This window comes from Falco cherrug, chromosome 5, assembly GCF_023634085.1.
Source record: "Falco cherrug isolate bFalChe1 chromosome 5, bFalChe1.pri, whole genome shotgun sequence".
Taxonomy (NCBI): domain Eukaryota; kingdom Metazoa; phylum Chordata; class Aves; order Falconiformes; family Falconidae; genus Falco; species Falco cherrug.
Genome location: NC_073701.1, coordinates 14,858,453 through 14,876,780, shown reverse-complemented (window position 1 = coordinate 14,876,780; position 18,328 = coordinate 14,858,453). Strand labels below are relative to the sequence as shown.

At 42.1% G+C, this 18,328-nt stretch overlaps 1 protein-coding gene across 10 annotated transcripts in view; it reads left to right on the top strand.

The window, feature by feature from the left end:
* Positions 1 to 18,328, top strand: part of PRR5 (proline rich 5) — a 94,204-nt gene that overhangs the window by 55,693 nt on the left and 20,183 nt on the right. For all 10 annotated transcript variants that reach the window (XM_055711111.1, XM_055711113.1, XM_055711108.1 and 7 more), the window contains 4 exons: positions 1,322 to 1,370; positions 2,059 to 2,116; positions 7,292 to 7,383; positions 9,561 to 9,701. In XM_055711111.1, coding sequence (XP_055567086.1) covers positions 1,322 to 1,370; positions 2,059 to 2,116; positions 7,292 to 7,383; positions 9,561 to 9,701 — 340 coding nt within the window. The remainder of the gene's footprint in view (positions 1 to 1,321; positions 1,371 to 2,058; positions 2,117 to 7,291; positions 7,384 to 9,560; positions 9,702 to 18,328) is intronic.

Here is an 18,328-nt window from a genome sequence, read left to right as displayed (position 1 = left end):
AGATTGACCTGCTCGTCCCTTCCCTGGACTTTTAGATCTCAAGGGGCTGTGCTGAAGCATGTGGTGTTAAAAACATCAGTTCCAACTGCTGCAGACTTTTTCATGATGCATAGGGATACGCTGGACTTTCCAAATCAGAAGTGTATTTTTTACTAATTAAATAATTTGATTAATTAGTTATTTGTTAGTTAAAGACATAACCCAAAGGGATAGATGATAACATGCTGCTGAATATATAATTTACATAACTACCCTAATTGAAGTGGGCATTTAGATTTTAAGTGGAATTTGACCTCATTTCATCATGGGACCTGAGGTGAGCAGACAGAGACAGGTTTTCAAAAGGGCTCCATGCCAGATTTGCATGTGTTCAGAAAACCCAGCTGAGGCAACATTTCTATGTTCCAAGCTCTCATTTGTGCATCTAAACAGTGACCTGAGTACAGAGAAGTGTATCTAGCATCCAGCGTGAGACATAAATGACAAGAAGATTTTTAGCAATGTAGTGAGTTTTACCTGGATACAAACATTTGGCTTGCGGATTGGGTTGAATTCAGCTTCTGAATTTGAGGGTTGTTTGTGGGAATTTTTTGCATGTGAGTTTGGTTTGCTCTCTGAGATTGCTTTGAAGGTTTTAATGTAGAGGAATCATGAAAGGCAGACCTAAACTGTTAAATTCCTACCTGCTTTTTCACTGAAACTATATGAAACTTCAGCTGTCATGAGTCACCTGAGTGGAAGATCGTGACCCTTTCAATGGAAACTGGCCAAGTTTCACACCTGCAGCAAAACACACAGAATATCATTGTGCTTCAGATTTCTTTCTAAACATTTTGTCACAGCTCTTTTTTTCAGGCTTATGCAGGACAGGGATGATTTGTCTCTTAACACATCAGCCATGTGCTTAGGTTTTTCTCTCAGGCGCACAGATGGACAAAGAGCACCAGGAGTTCTCCCATGTCTGCAACACCAGGTGCCAGTGAAGCCCGGGCACAGCAGGAGAACATATTCAAGCTTTTTTAAAAGGATTAGATGTAGGATGGAAAGCATCCTCTTTTAATCAAATCTTAATTTCCTTTCATATGTATTTGTGCAACTGGGCCATCTAAAAGCACAGCAGATTTTTTTCAAAACAGAGAAGTGCTGCTTGGGACTGTTGGTATTGTTGACCTTGCCTGCTCTATTTGTAGTTAGGCATTATTGACAGCCTCTGTGCTCATATGAAAATATTTTGCTATTAGTGACTTCCCCTTTTCCATGCAATGCAGAGCTAATACAATTTGCTGATAACACAGATCCTTTTCTTATTCTTTTAATACAGGCAATTACTGAAAACAGAACTGGGATCCTTTTTCACTGAATATCTACAGGTAGGCATGTGTTTTCTTCATTTAAATCAGATTTCATTATATGCTATTGAGCAAAGTCATTTGACCCACTCTAAAATCTGATCAGGAGACCCTTGAAACCATTCGGAGGTGTCCACTGACTTCTCTGTGTTCTGTCATTTATGGACTAATGAAATGAGATTTGGATTTTTATATATATATATACACACACATACATAGTTAGTGGAAGCCCAAGCCATGGAATAGATTTGTGCAGTCACTGTGTTCCTGTATATCATTGCTGTCTTTCAGCAGACTCCAGACATTCCCTTTTAACTTAAAATTTTAAGTTCCTGAGTAAAGTAGTTCATTGTAGTACAGTTAATAGGAAAGACATTTTGCAGTAAGTACACACTGTCTGTTGAAGCAGGATTCTTTCTGCTTCTCTTAAGACAGAGTGCAATGCTTTGTCAGCCATTTGAAGTTTGACAAGCACTTTGTACCTCCCAGAGTATGTGCTGTATCCGGAAAGCAGTGGGTAATTATATCATCATTTGACAAGTGTCCTAAGTGATTGAAGCAAGATGGACACAGGAGGAGTCCTTTGATGAGTGATCCTTAAAATAAAAACCTCCTTCATTGTCAAAAGTTAAGAATGAACAAAATGTGAAATATGATGGCTGTAGGGAAGTTCAGAATTGAGTAAAGGTAGTCTGTATTTTATTTACAGAATCAGCTGCTTACAAAAGGCATGGTGATTCTAAGGGACAAGATCCGGTTTTATGAAGGTAAGTTGGATTTTAGTATGGTTATCTATGTCTGTTACAGGAGTTCTAGCAAATGCATTCTGGAGGTTGTGCGATGCTTTCCACTGTCTTCCCAGGACTGTGGATTAGCTTGTATCAGTTCATTGCTGCAGCCTGTTGTGTCCTGCCTTGGTGTTCCCATTGGCTTTCATCAAGGAGAGGTGATTGCCTAGAGCAGCAGCAAGGGAGTAAAGGAAGGATTACCTCCAGCATGATCACTTCCTTCTCCTTCAATTATGACTGTTCAATATTAAGGAAAAGTGGAAAACCAGACTGAGATATCTTAATAAACTAAGTACTAAGATCCCAGTTAGCTGAAGTGTCTGGCTAAGTCCAAAGTAATGCTGTAGGTTGTTTTTAGAGTTATTCTGGATTCATGCTTACTATGAGGTCAGACACTGTCTCTTTTTTTACAGTCAAGGCTCCGTTTGTCTGTCTCCACCTTCTGGAGGTGTCAGCTTATGGAAGTAAACATCAAGAATAACCTCCACCCAATGTGTTGTTTTACGGTCACCCTCATTTCTTGTCCTATGCTATTGTACAGCATTTAGATGTGCTGCTAAATATTCTGTTTTGTCTTAGATGTAGGCATACAGGTTGCACCAGGGGAGGTTTAAATTGGATATTGGGAAAAATTTCTTCACCGAAAGGGTTGTCAGGCATTGGAACAGGCTGCCCAGGGAAGTGGTTGAGTCACCATCCCTGGAGACAGTTAAAAGACATGCAGATGTAGAACTTACGGACATGTTTTATTAGTGGACTTGGTAGTGCTAGGTTTGCAGTTGGATTCTGATCTTAAAGGTCTTCTCCAACCTAAATGATTCTATGATTCTGTATGTACATCATCAGAGGGTGAAATGGTTTCAGAATATCTTCAGGAATTATTGTCTGTGTAAACAGTCTGAAGTTCTTATGGGAGTCTTAAAGCAATTTTAAAGAAATGTGTCTTTCCTTTTCCAAAGCTGCAGTCATAACGCCATTTGGTCTAAATATACTGTTCAAGCAGTAGCCTGGAGACAATTGTTTCCATTAGTTTCTGCTATCTATAAATCCTAAGTGTGACCTTTCATTACTGACAGTACAGCTGATCAGATTAAGACGGTGCTATGGGACCCAGCTTTTCTGATGAAAATAGTCCTGTACAGCACAAAAAGAGAACAAATTTCACATTAAAAAAATACCCCCCCACAAAGTACCCAAACTCTTTAAGCTGAACACAGAATTCCTCAGTTATATAAAATAACAGCTTGGAGAGCACAAGGCGAGCTGTAAGGATCTTGAGGCCTTCATGGCTGATTTGTAAATCACAGAGGAAGGTGGTTTCTAAGTATCAAATCAGCAAATTAGTTACACAGACCTAACAAAAGTCCAACCTCTTTTTTTCTTCTGGTTTTACTAGCTTGAAAATCAGAAATACTCTCTCTGATGCTTGAGATCAAAGCTGGGGTAAAAAATTTAAATGTGAGACCACTAAATGGATTTCAGCTGTAGGAGCATGTTTAGCAAATACAAAATTTCAGCAAGCTGTTAAGTTTATTTTGGTCTTGAATTTGGTATATAATTTTGTGATTGCCCCTTAAAATATGATCAGAAATGCTAGTAAGGCCATGTTTTTTCCATGTCAGTCCTCAAAATGTCATCTTACTAAAACTGGCAAGTTGCAGGAGGGAGGGTACCATTAATTTAGGAATCTCATTCAGAGGCAAAGGTCTTTCTAACAGACAGCTTTCTGTTAGCTTGCCTGGAGGGCTACTGATGGATGTGAGTTTCCAAATCTGGGATTTGGGTTTCTTGGCAGCAGAGGCAGCAGCACCCCGTAGTCCATCCCATAGCCAGTGACCCCATGGCTCCCAAAACACCTGGGGCAAAGTTGGGAGCACAGGAATCTTGGGAGCTCCCATTCTGAGCAGGGCTCCCTTCCTGGGTCTGCAGCAGCAGCAGTCTGCCCCTCAAATCTCAGGTTGTCCCTGAGTTTCGTTGTTTGAGTTTCTCTATCCAGTTGGTGTTGAAGTTTTCAAAAGAGAAAAAAGATCACTTCTGGGCACACTTTGGAGGGGTTTTGTCCTGCAGGTGTTTTTGAAAATTCTAACTTTTCTTTTGAAACAATGATTTTTTGTTCTTGTATTTCTTTCAGGAGTTTCAATTAACTTTTAGAAACACTGTGGAAAGTACTGTATGCATTTTTATGCCATAAAAAATTGACTATATTTTGCTTCATTAAAATGAGCATTTGAATAACCCAGTATTCTGGAATCCAGCAAATGCTTATGGTAAATGTAGGGAACTTTCCTGACAGTAATCCAGGCATATTCTTGAAAGGACATGCAAGTCATGTTCGTCCGTGTGAAAGATGCTCATCATCAATAAACCATACGAATTCTCTTCACAGCCCCCAGCAAAAGGCCTGCCTGGCAAAAGCAGTTAACTCTGTAGCTTTTCTGAGCTGCTGTAGAGAAATCCATCACTTCACAAAACAAGCTGCTCACAACATGAAAAGAGTGTGTGACAGGAAAGGCATGTTTATCTCAACAGGGTAATTTGACTTCATACAATATTAGCAGCAAGTTTCTGAAAGGACCAATGCTAAGCACTCTCATCTGGAGCCAGATTTGTAAAGGCTTAGTTTCCACTTAACCTCAACTTGTGGGCAACTAACATACTTAACTTAATACTCTGCCCTCAGGGCATAGAGTGGTTGAGCTTTTTCTTCATGATCAGATTTATATCTTTGAAACACTTGAGTGTTTCAGACACTAGTATATGGAAGTTATAATGCAACAGTATTGTTGTGGTTTAACCCCCAGTAGAGCAAGCAGTGAAAGCAAAAAGCAGCCACTAACGAGTGCTGGGCTCTACAGTAAGGCAAGCAAGCCCCGTGGCAAGCACAGAAGCCTGCCAATTAATAGCTAAACAGTAATAACAGCTATAAATTTGATCTAGCACATTCCAAACACACTTTCTCAAACACATTGGGTGCCAAAAAGGACTGTCGTGGTTTAACCCCAGTCAGCAACTGAGCCCTACACAGCTGCTTGCTCACTCCCCCCACAGTAGGGTGGGGGAGGGAATCAAGACAGTAAAAGTGGGAAAGCTCGTGGGATGAGATAAAAACAGTTTAATGGATAAAGCAAAAGCTGCACATGCCAGCAAAGCAAAATGAGGAATTCATTCACCACTTCCCACTGGCAGGCAGGTGTTCAGCCATCTCCAGGAAAGTCAGGCTCCATCACGCATAACGGTGACTTGGGAAGACAAATGCCATCACTCTGAATGCCGCTCCCCACCCCACCCCCCGCCCCTTCCTTCTTCTTCCCTCAGCTTTATATGCTGATTGTGAACTCATATGGTGGAATATCCCTTTGGCTAGTTCAGGTCAGCTGTCTCGGCTGTGTCCTCTCCCAGCTTCTTTTGCATCTCCAGCCTGCTTGCTGGTGGGGTGAGGTGAGAGGCAGAAAAGACCTTGATGCTGTGTAAACCCTGCTCAGCAGTAAGAAAAACATCCCTGAATTACCAACCATGTTTTCAGCACAAATCCAAAACATAAACCCCCTGCTAGCTACTATGAAGAAAATTAACTCTACCCCAGCCAAAACCAGCACAGGTATTTGTTATTACTATTACAGCTACAGCTGCTAGAAAATTTTGGACCTGGTTCCTTGCAGTGTTTGACTAGAACTAACGCAAGACACTTGTAAAAAATTGAAATGTAGAACACCCTTTTTAGTCTTGTGCACTAGTGTGTAGGACAGAGAGAACTCCTGCCTGGTGGTGCAGAAACTAAGACCTTGGTATGGTTCACAATCCAGCAGCTGCAGTATAGCATGGTGATCCACATTTGCCACTGAAAGCATTTAAAGTCATCAATCCAGTAATAATTCAGGAGTTGCAGATGGGCCAGAGCTGTGCTATTAGTCACGTGCTTAAAAATGCAGGGAGATCAAGTAACCCATAATAAAGTTTGGCACTTGGCTAACTTTGAGTGTAGGTGCTTTCATGCAGTGTTTCTTTGTGATATGTGTGTAATTCTGGGCAAAATGTGCCCTGGCTAAGACCCTAAATAACATTGTAATACAAAAATAAAGAAGAATGCCTGATTCTGACACCAGTAGTAATATTGATTGATTACTATTGAAATTGCTTCCTGATAAGTCATACTGTCTTGTCTGAACACCTCATAATCATTCATGTATTCATCTCCATAATACCTGTTGGTGGAGTTGCAGCAGCATTGCTCTCCTTTCACAGTCGGGTTAGGGGCGCAGGGATGCTAAACAGGTTGCCCAAGGTCACACAGGCAATTTTGAGGAGCAGGGATTTGAAGCCAGCATCCAGCTGTCGAGTCAGCCTTCCTTTCCCATAGACCTCGGCTCCTGCATGTGCCTCTGTGTTTTACAAAATGTTCTGTGAGGATCTTGACATCCAGCTTCGTTGTATGACCTGGCCAGAGTTTCTCCAGTCTCCACTGGGGAGGCTTCTGGGTGGCTGCAGCTGGGGAAGGAATGGATGAGGAGTTGGCCTTGCTGTGAGGACCATGGGGAACTCACATCATAGCAGGTTTTGACTGCATCCTTTGAAAATTACAGTAAAAAATAGAGCCGCAACACTATTGTCTTTTTCCGTAATCTTGAGTGAGATTTTCTATCTAAGTGGAGATGCAGGGAGGGGATCAGTTTGAGGGGTCGCTTTGTGGAGCATCTCCACAGAGCGCAGTTTGCTTTGCTGCCTTGCAGCTTGCAGGGCAGAGGGAAGCACGGTGGGGGAGATTTCTCTGCAGGAATGCTTCCACATTTAACCTGCTCTGTCCTCCTCCTACTGCTGTCCTCCATTGCTTTGTCCGGTAGGTAGGTATTACTGCAAGAAGAGGAGGGGGTAACCTGGGCTATTACTCTTTGCTCTTCATGGTTTTTTTCTAAGTAAGCTTTAACGTCAAAGTCTGTGAGTTTACTAAGAACATTAGATGTGTCACCTGAAAAGATACAAATAGTGAATGATCTGATACACTAAAAGGAATACTAATTCCGTACTGCTAATAGTAGCTGGTACATGATTCACCTTTGTGTATAATAGCAGATTCACGTTGTTTCCTTTATGTTTTAGTCTTTGCAATTAGCTGATTACAGCCTAAATGGTTCACTAGTTTGTTTTGCATTTTTGCAGGGCAGAAACTACTGGATACGTTAGCTGAAACCTGGGATTTTTTCTTCAGTGATGTCCTGCCCATGCTTCAGGCTATTTTCTATCCTGTGCAGGTGAAAACTTATTCTTATTATAGAATCTTGAAAAACTGGAAAAAGCAACTTTACTGGTTCATCAACAGATTGATGCAGTCCGTAACTCTCCCTGGGCCAACCTCCCAGTGCAGCTGTTCTGTATAGTCATGTCATGGAAATAAGTTACTTACACAGAGAAGTTTGAAGTGCTTGGGTGAAAAAGATGAAGGGGAACTTTGAAAACAGAAGTGAAGTGCAAGGGGGATGGTTAGCCCTTCTGCCAACTTGCACTAAAAGTCAAAAAAGATTATGAATGGTAAGCTGAAATACACATACAGTAAAATAAGTGGAGCTGTGTTGACTTAAATATATGCATTTCCTTCTCTGCAGTGTGACTTTGTCTCTGAAGTATCTCCACTTTTGAAAAGGAATTTTATTTCCAAGGTCAAATTCTATGCTACTGTAAATGGACAGCAATAGTCAGTGGAGTTAGACCAGTTTACATGAGCACAGAACTTGACTCTAGTAATTCAAAGTCCACTATAGGTAGTTGATCTGATTTGGATGAAGGCTCAATCTTGTAATTAGTGATGGCCACCGAATGTTGTTTATCACTTAACTCCTAAGGAAATCTCTACCGGATAGGTAGAAGCGACCATCTGGAGTTTCTCCTAGATGCCTGCAGATTTTAGTGGGAACTTGGTGCCTGAACATATTTGGAGAAACTTCAGAAAACTTCTCCCATTTTTCCAAATGGATTTTATGCCTAGAATGGTTGTCCAAATGTTGCATCTGCAGATAATTACAGGCATGATTCAACTCAGTGGAAAAGGTGCAACTTTACGCATAATTTAGTTTTGAAAGAGCTCTAAAAGCATACAGGCTACTTCACCCATTAACTTGTGTGTTACTGTAGAAACTTTAAAATGATAGAAATAAGTTGGTGTTAAAAACCTGTTAGAACATGATGAGAGATTTTTCTAAGTGCCACATAATTTAAATACAAGGCATTTTGGCACTTACAGATACAGGTAGGCTCTCAACCTGGTTTTCCAAAGCACTTGACTAAATTAGAACTCACTCAGATGTTTCTGAAAATTGCACCAAATACCCCTTTTCACTGTTATGTTCCTGAGGCCTTTGAAAATAATTTAGCAACACAAGTCTCCTCACCTTTCAGATGGAAATAATTGCTTGACTTTTCAAAGGAACATAGAGCGGTTAAGAGCCCTAAGTCCTATGTAATTTCAAATAGATCTAGGCGCCTGACGTTCTGAGGTTGCTTCCAAAAGCACAGCTGGTGCTTATGTGCTCTTGTAAATTTTATTCATTAACAATTGAAGCAGTTTGGGGCTTTCTTTGTTTCAGTATAAATAATTAAAAAAGTGAAAAGGCATGGGTGATGTGGGGTTGGGTCAGGCTTCTTTATTCCAAACTAAGATAAGTCAGTACCAGCTGAATAACAGACTTTCCAGAATTGTTAATGTTTGTCTGGCAGCACTCATAACTGCAGGCAAGAATATGTATGTGCAGCCATATATACCCAAGGAAGAAACCCTGATGCTAGAAACAGGAACAGATTTACAGCCCCTCATAAGGCAAGCGGCGTTCATCTCTGCAGGCAGAGCTAGCATTGTATTCTTCAGTTGAGGTTTTCATCAATGAGAAAGTATTCTTGAACTGCAAAAAGATGTCTTTTAAAATGCAATATGAAACTTCATCTCTGCTCCTGCCTTATAGGGAAGCCTCCCTAACTGTAGAGAAAAGGAGGATACACAGATGGGCTGAGTCAGGATTCCCAGCATAATTTGAAGACAGTACCCAGCCAATACTCAAAATCTTGAGAAATAATGGAAATTCAGCCCTTTTTCAACCCTGCCTTTTTTTTTTCCAAACATTTGATACATTTCATTACTGTTAAAATACAAAATGCTCGTATATATCCTGCACTCAGGTATGATTCCCCACCCCAACCCTTCATCATCTTCACACACAATCAGACTCAGTCATTGTCTTCAGTGTTCATTACTGCCAAATCAAATTCACTGTGCAGACTTGTAGGCTGCTCTGTGTCCTTTGTTATGTTTCTTTTGCTTTTCATTTAGGTTTACCATTCTTGTAATCCCTCAGAAGCGGAGGAAGGAATTTTGACAGAGGAATTTGAAACTCATTTTCACACTGCTTATAATCCATCTTGCTTTGTTTCTGTTTCTAAGGGGAAGGAGCCCTCGGTTCGGCAGCTGGCTCTTCTGCACTTTAGGAATATAATTACCCTCAACATTAAATTGGAAGATGCATTATCACGTTCCAGAGCCAGAGTTCCACCTTCTATTATTCAGATGCTGTTAATACTGCAGGTAAATTCATTACTTTTCTCAGGCTTTCTTTATTTGTCTTTCTGTACTGTGTTGCTGAAGTCTTCTTAAGCAGTCTCCAATTTTGCTCATTCATTGAAAATTTCTTACCCAGAATGCCAGAGCTTCTGTGCAGTTAAATATGGTCCTACTATCTAAAAGTAGAGACTGCAGAGGCTCAGATTTCATGCCTTAAGATCCAGAGGGTTTGAGAGTAAAGACTTGTTTTGAAACTCTAGACCTTGAAATACAGTTTTGCAAGCAGACCAGTATGTGGTAATAACGTGACTTCCATTAAATATTGTGTGTTGCTGCAGTAGCGGTTTTGGATGTGAAGCTTCACATCTGGCATAGGCAACAAAGTGAATATGCAATTATGGTTGAATCGTGGTCATATTTGGTCACTGGAAACAAATTCTATCAAAGCTGTTGATACAAAACCATTAAGACCAGATACTGGTATTTGCCTTCAGTGTTAGATTTTTACTTTTATTTTTTTTTAGTAGCAATGAGGAGAGGCAAAGTAGGGAATTCCAGGCAAAAGGAGAATTTAAGACTTTCTTTTGCTTAATTAAAGAAAAGCATGAGCTTGTGTGGAGGGATAAGGGGGATAAGCCACAAGGGAGAGAGTGACAGGAGTGGATTTTTAGGGGGAAGAGGAAGGAGATTTTCCTGGGTGGTAATTTTTTTAATAAACAAATAGACTTACAGCAAGTGATAGGAAATAGTTTCTCACACTTAAAACATCTATTTCCTCTTCATCACCATATGAAATAGTTCTGTATCTAAAACTGTTTTAAAGAGCAGGATAATCTAAAGGCCAGTCATGAAAATGGAGCATGGAGTAAGATTCTCTCTGCTGGGTCAAGAAATGGTATTTCACCCCTGCTGTTGCTTGATACATGTTGGAGTGTATAATGGTGTGTTTAACCTCGTTTTCTCAGAAAAAGATATGTGATAGGACTGCCTGCTTGTTCCTTGTCTGCCTTCCCCCTAGCCTCTGTCTTGCCAAATGCTTCTTGAAACTGCTGGCTGATTGTGGCAGTGACAGCAGTATCAGAGATTTTAAGATTCCTAGGAGCTTCATGGAAATTAGTGTCTGGAGAGAGGAGAGGAGCCTCAGGGAAAAACTGGAGCATGGGCTTAACTGCATAATGAGACATCAAAGAATTCACATAATTGAACTGTGAACCCAGCTGTGTTAACACACACCAGAGACTCCACGTGAAGAGTACCATGGGAAAACCTTAATCACAGGAAGGTTGTCTATCAGGCCTCATCCCTGCTTAGATGTGAGGTAAACTGTCCGTTCTAAACCAGGCTTCAGCAGTGTCATTGCTAACAGATCTGCTAGCTTTTTTGTGTTTTCTTCTTTAGAGAGTCTGTGTTGGCTATGGGCAGTATCCGGCTTTAAATTAATTCAGTGGTGAGCTGGGAACTAAATAACATCCTGATTTAGAAAGTTCATAGGAGGTGATGTGGAGTGATTTGCCAGGATCAGGGCTACAAGAAACAGTTTCTTTGCAGATCTGCTTTCTTCAACAACCAGAAGTGTTAACAAGGTGGATGCCTGTTCAGGGTAAAAGGCCAAATCCATTCTTATTGCAAAGCTGTTGATGGAAATCAGTAACGAAGTGAGAGGGAGTTTGCCCCAGCTGTTTATTTCTGCATGCATTACCCACGGTTGTGTAGTGGGGGTGGTGAAAGTCCTTTCTCGGCAATAGGTCTGCCAAACTTGTGGCTTAAAATCTTGTGGAAATTACAGGAAAAGGTCAGAGAAGATCAGGGAATGAGATATATACAATGTTAGTCAATAATTTGTTCAGAGCAAAGGCTTTTTCCCGAACTCAAATGTCACATTAAACAAAAGCAAATGTTATACATTTATGGCATAATAATGGAATTTTCTTGACTCTGATTAACTCAACATGTGAATAGGGCTGGAAGAGAGATAAAAATTCAGCTGTCCAAAGAGCACATCGTGGACTTGTGTGCATCAGTTTCCAAGACTGAGACTATGTCTTGGTGTGGACATTGTCTAATCCCTATTTCTGTCTACTGTAGATATCTCTTCCATGACAAACTTGGTGACACTAGAGGAGACTGCCATGGCTAGAATATGAGCCTAGTGTGTTGCTCCTGGACGAAATGTTGAACGTGGTGCTAAGTTTCCCCATTTCTGTCCTTGACAGCCTTGTGCAGCTGTGTTACGTGATTAAGGAGTAAGTCATGTTCTTCAGGACAGCAGCTGTAACATCAGCTGAAGGTCACAGGCTGACAAAGGTCCATGCTAACATGCACCAGTTTGTCCTGTTAAATTGGATTAAAGTGGCAGAGATTTGGTAACTAACACAGGGTGCATCTGGTATTGCTCATGTTTTAGCTTCTCACAGTGTAGAGGAAAAGCTCTGTCAGTTTGTCGGGAGAAGACATTTTCCTTACAGAGTGGAAGGGAAACTTTTTAAAGAGGTAATGGAAGCTGCAGCAATCTTTGGACTTTATTCAGGAGGTAGGCGCTGATTTTGGCAGAGCTCAATAAGCACACATTTTACCTGAACTTGGGTTGGCTTCATTGGCTTCAGCATGTGAGCAATTTCATTGACCTCTGTGAAGTTACTGACCTATTGCAAGTTGCACGCATTGCTTGCTTGCTCAGCTGGCCACACTTTGGCAAGAAGAATAAAACAGTCCCTGCCAAAGACCTCCTGAATAAAAGGACCTGAAATGACGTTGCACCCCTTACTTCATTGTTTGGGTGATTGTTTTTCTTATTTGCATCAAATCTGTTCCCAGTAAACTATTTGCTGGACGTATGCCTACTAGCTATGCATTTAATACCCTAGCATGTGATACAGCACCCACACCAGTCCTCTGGCATACAGTGACATAATAGAGTATATATGTTGGGACAGAAGGGGTCACCAGCCTCACCACCTCACAGCTTGCCCAGAGACACAAATACCTCAATTTCTTTGTGTTTAAGACATCAAAGGAAAAAAAAAAATGCTGGAGAGGAAGGAAAATCTTCAATCTTCTCTATGCAGTCCCTTTTTGAAGGAAAGAACCTCCATGTCTAGGATAAAGCTGTTAAAAGTACCGTAATAGCAGACTGCATATCTGAAGCTTTCTTGTAAGATAGCCTCCATTTAAAGGATCAGAAATTAGTCCTTGGATTAATTATTAGACTTGGGTTCTTTAATCCAGTAGAGCCATTTCTCACCAGTGCTATAACCTGGACTAATTACAAACCAGCAATCTCTGAGGAAAGAAGCAGACCCCCAGAACTGGGGGGAAGGACTGGTACTCCTGTGCTGTTGAAGTCAGTGGCAGTTTTGTCATGGCTTGGAAGAAGGGCCTTATACCACTCAAACTTTTGGTTGCCAGCATAGAGTGACCCAGTTACAAAGCACAAACTGAAATGTTAATGCTTCATGGTTGCTTATAGGCAATGTAAGCTGAAGCGCCTCCAGGATGCTCCTGTTAACTTGCAGGGCCTTCAAGAGTAGAGTCATGACTGAGAGAAGTAAAAGAACTAAAACTGCTTTTGAGCATGGAGCAATGCACAGGAGTTCATGTAACTACACTGAGTTGTCAGTCTCAACTTGATGACCTTTCTCTTTTGGTGAAATTAGGAAGCTGGAGTTAGAGGGATAAACAGAAGCAGAGATTAGAAAAGAGTTTTCTCCTTTTATACTCTGTGAACCTAAAAGAGCAGAACTACCACCAGAGGATAAACAATCCGACTTCGTTCCCAAAGTGTGTTGTCAGAGAAGACCTTTGCCACTGAAACTGGAACATCTCTCCAAGTATGTCTCCAGAGGTCTGAGACAGTTGGAAGAGAAGAATTAAAGAGCGTTTATCTGCATCTTTCTGTCAACATCAGGATTATTTGAGTTCACAGAATCTGTCTGGGTGACCCAAGGTATTAAAAACCTCTAGAAGCACACAGCACAACCTCTCTCGTACTGAGGGATGAAGCCTCACTAAACATAAGCTCTGAAGAGGAAAATAAACCCTGTGGTTTCCTTTTTGGCTTCTCTGAGCTTCATTTGAACTCCCTTGCCTGTTGCCTTTCTCTGTGAACGAAGACAAAATAAATACATAAAACTGCCCAGTGGGACCTATTTGTTATCTCCGGAAAGTTCCTAAATGTAGATTCAGCTCCTTGCACTTTAAAGGAGTGGAAAAGCACATTGCAAGAGCTGAAAGCAAAATGCAGAGTGCTTTTTTTCCATCTCAGCAGCCACAAAGCAAACCAGACAGTGTAGTGGTTAAAAACAAAATACCCTGTGCTATCAGAAAACCTGCCTCTAGAACAACAGATTTGCTGTAACACTACAGTGTGTGTCAGCTGGGGTCAATTCTTTATGGCCCTAGGCTTTCAAATTTAGTGGCTGCTTTTGAGAGGTGGTCTTAGTCTCTTAGACCTGAAGCACAGGTTGAACAAAGTGGCGTGGGCGGGAGGTTTCAACATGCTCTTCATTTCTCTTTACCTTTTTGTGAATTCCTGGTTTATAAGACACAAAAAGTAAAACCCATTAAACAAAGGTATTGTAGACCCTTATCAAAACCCTCTGCTTCCCCTGGGTCGTGCATAAATGTGTTTTCTTCCTTCCTGGTGAAAGGGTGGCTTGTCTATGTGGTTTGCATCAGCCCCATAGGCATGTAAGGTATCAGGTAAGAAATCTTACAGCTGGGACACTGCCTGACACCAAGGGAAGAGTCCTCCATTGCTTTGTTTTGACCTATGTGAAACTGAGAATCTGGCCCTCAAGATTTACACCTTAGAGTAGTTTGTAGAAACAACATTTACTTCTAAGCCATGTCCTCTGTCTTACTGTGTCATATTTATTCTCTCTGTCAGCAAGGGAAGTTTGCAGTAATTAAATTGATACAGGTTTGTTATCCTGGAATTAATTTGTATTGTCATGATTTTTAACAAGGCATAGCATTCATTTGTTGTAGGAAAAAAGTTCTTTTTAAAATAAAATCTTGACCTTTTTGCTAGCGAGGATTGCTTGTCGCACTTCATTTTTAATTTCTTCATGTGGATTTTATTGTTGTGCTAGTTTTCTGGTCTGGGAATCATTTCTGTGAGGAAGCAGTAAAATGCTAGAAGTATTTAATCTACATCTGGGAGAGCTGCCTCCAGCAGGTTGGGATATGCTGTGTTAATGAGTACGAGACCAGAAGCTGTGAAGGGACCGGGGAGTTAAAAAAGTGACAGCAGCAGTAGCCTGAGTGCAGCACAGGGGAACCAGAAAGGTCTAAACGTACATTACAGTGGTGCTGACTTTTTGGTTGGCTGATAGTGCCAGGCAGGAGTTATTTGTACTAACCAACCTTTGCTTGCTTGCATGTCAATCAAGAGCAATTGCCCTGCCATAGCTGGGACCTTGGTGAAAGTGGTAAGGACGTGAGTCAGTGACGGTCAGTGGCTATCCATTTTCCGTGTACAAGCTGTAGGCTTATAGTTAGGGAGAGAAGCCACTTCAGAGGTTTTTTCCCCTCTATAATAATGTTTTTAGCTCTGTTTCTACCTGGCAGTTATTTCATGACTTACCATGAGTATGTTTTCTGTAGGGGTGAAGGTAGGGGGAGGGAGTGTGGTTGCTCTTAACCACTCTGTAAGCCTGCCTGATGGGAGGCCTTTTCAATAGTAATTCCAGTGCATCCAGTGTTTCTGCACCACGGACCCTGAAAGATCTGCACTTGTGTGGACCCTTTTTGTAACTTAAGACCAATGGAAGCCCACTGACATATGAAAACTTCATTTTGAAATCGAGTACTCTCCAGATCTCGTTCTCAACATATTTGACAACACTATGTGTTTCCACTTGCATAACCTTAAGCAGTGGAAGAACAGGAAAGCAGCATAAGATGTTGTAGTTGTTTTGCTTTGTTATATGCGAACCTGTCTCATGAACACCATGGCACAGCAATTCAAATGTGCATCTTGGCCCTCCTTTTAATGCAAAGATCAGTGTTCAAGAGAACATGAACATAACCTTGTCCATACCCATTAAACACAGTTGTTTTAGGAGGTAATTTGCATTGTGCAGGCTCCCTTTGGACATACACTCATAGTGCATTTTAAGAGTACCTCACGTTAAGTAAAATGTTGCGTCTGTGAAGGATAACAGCTAACCAAAGGTACAGCTTCAGGCAGAGTTGGTAAAATGCTGCAACAGTTGTCTAGACTACCCAGAGTTATGCTGTTGCTGTCCATCAGGTCCTCTGCAGTTACTGCCCATCTGCTGTCTTGCACTGTGCTAGGTGAGAAGTTCTTACTTGTCCTCCTTCAAATTACTCAACACTTGCCTTGGGGCTAGAGTGGGCGTGCATGGAGTTGCTGCATGGAGTGTAGCTGCTGCCTACAGCACCTGAGGCTACCTTAGCCCACAATAACTCACTTGTGCAACATAAGTGTGAGTTGTTTCAGCTCAAGTCAGTTAGACATCTGTTGAACCTCAACTAAACCAGGTTGTCCTTGCTAAAATATATGCCTTGTCTCCTGGAGTTTGCCTCCATTAACGATACGGGCCTGTTAAAACCAGTACAAGTTCATTGGTAGGCAAATCCTCAATCCTTAACAAAATAGACCTAAATCAGTAAAATCATTCCTAAATTAGAATGTCCCTGCGGACCCTATAATTTTATCAAGTAAGAGGGAGAAGGTTTTAACTAATTGCAGTAGTTTGTACAAATGTCTCTTGCGGACCCACTTGGGCCAGTAAACTGAAAGAGGCATAAAAGATAGCATAGAGATTTTGACTATTGAAGAACTCTGAGCAGGAAATGTTCCCACAGTGCAAGAATCCTTAGAGGCAGGGTGCTTGAATACCATAATTCATGAGTTGTCTACAGGGGGAACATAAGAAAGTTAATCTAAGCTACCTTTTAAAGAAGATTAATTAAACCTCATTAAAACTCTGTATGTACGCTCATTCTGAGAATTAAAGGGGTGAGAAGGGAGGTGAGTTAAATTGATGACACTTCAATTCTATTTCAGAGGCCTAGGCACAATTTATCTAAACAGCTTTCTGTTCTTAATTTAGTGAATATAATTTAGTTTTCCTGAGTGTCCCCCGGCGGGTAAAGTCACGAAGGTATTGTGGCTGTTGAATTGCCCAGGGGGTTCCCTAAGAAGTGGCAGTCACTTCTTGGCTGTTATGGACAGGCACAGACCTGGAAGCCATCCCATGTGGGTAGATACCGTGGGTGGTATCTACCAGCTGCAGCAGTGGTGGCACCCAGCACAAAAGGACCGTTTGCTCTCCATGACTGCATTGTGTCCATGCAGGTAGTGAGGTCCGCTGATGCTGTGGTCAGGGTCGCTGGTACAGCACCTCCTTCTGTCCTGCTGGGGTGTGCTTGGCCCTACTCAGGAGAAGAACAGCGAAAGTAATTTCCAACAGAAAGGCTGTGCAGGGTTGTTCCATAGTGTTGCATACATGGGCTTCCCCATGGTTTTTGGAGACGAATCAACATTGGTTTCCAGTCAGATCTGTACAGAGCTGCAGCTGTGTGTGGAATGGCTTGGATAGTCCCCTGTGCTGGTAACCACCATGGTCCTGCCTTCTCACTGCCAAAACTTTCCGGCGGAGCACGGGGCTAGCAGAGATGCTTCCTGCCAGGAGATTTCAGAGGCAGCACATGTGCTCATTCTCCTTCTTGAGCCTGTGCTGCGGCAGACACAGGGCTGCACAGTGCTCGCTGGATTTTGAACACTGGTGCTTGCTGGTAGCACAGCTTCTTCTCCCATTATCTTGCTGGCTGCTTCATCAGCTTTTACCTTCAGATATGTTGCCTTCTGACTGTTTTCCTCCCCCAACCACATCGTATTTTCCCACAGGGCAGAAGGAAGGAAGGAAGAGAGGGAAGTAGCTGGCAGCGTTAGTCACGTGGAGGACAGCTAGAAGCTCATCCTTGCAGCCAGCTCTTTCTCTGATCTGAGTTTCCCCCTTCTGTCTTCGATTATGCCCATAAACCGGGTCAAGACCCAGTAGCAGCTAGTTGCAGAGTGCCAGGACACAACGGGGGGAACTCCCTGCGCTGTGGGCCTGTTAGACGATCGTGACTGACAGGCATCAGCGATGCCCAAGCTGCTGAGTCCTCCTGGATTTGGTTGGTGACCTGAGCAAGTTACAGGGACTGGACAGCAGCTGACAGAAATGCAGATGCTGTGAAGCTTTGTTTGGCATGTAGGCAGTGGGAGCTGGAGCTGGCTGTGCTCTCTGGCAGGCAGCCAGCTGCCAGGCTGGTTTGGGGACAGACAAGGGCCAGCACTCCCTGCTCTGGAAAGGAGGCGTCCCCCGACTGTAGGCACAGAGTGGTTTGCCCACATCCATGTGAATGGCAACTTTGTGGAAGGTTCCCCTATAATTAGAGAGCCACGAAACGAACAAGTTTACTGCATTAATTGTTGTTTGGAAGCAACTCTGGCAGCTGTTTGCTTTCTGTCAGGAGTGATTTCTCCTGGGGTTTTGGTGTTTGCCTGTTTCTCAGTCTATGCTGTAACAATTTATTATTATGGGAAGATGTGTTTCCATTTAATCCAACAGGGTGGTTAAAACACATTATATAAAAAGTCCTAGCCTCTGCCTTTTCCCCAGAACGTGCACTGGGAA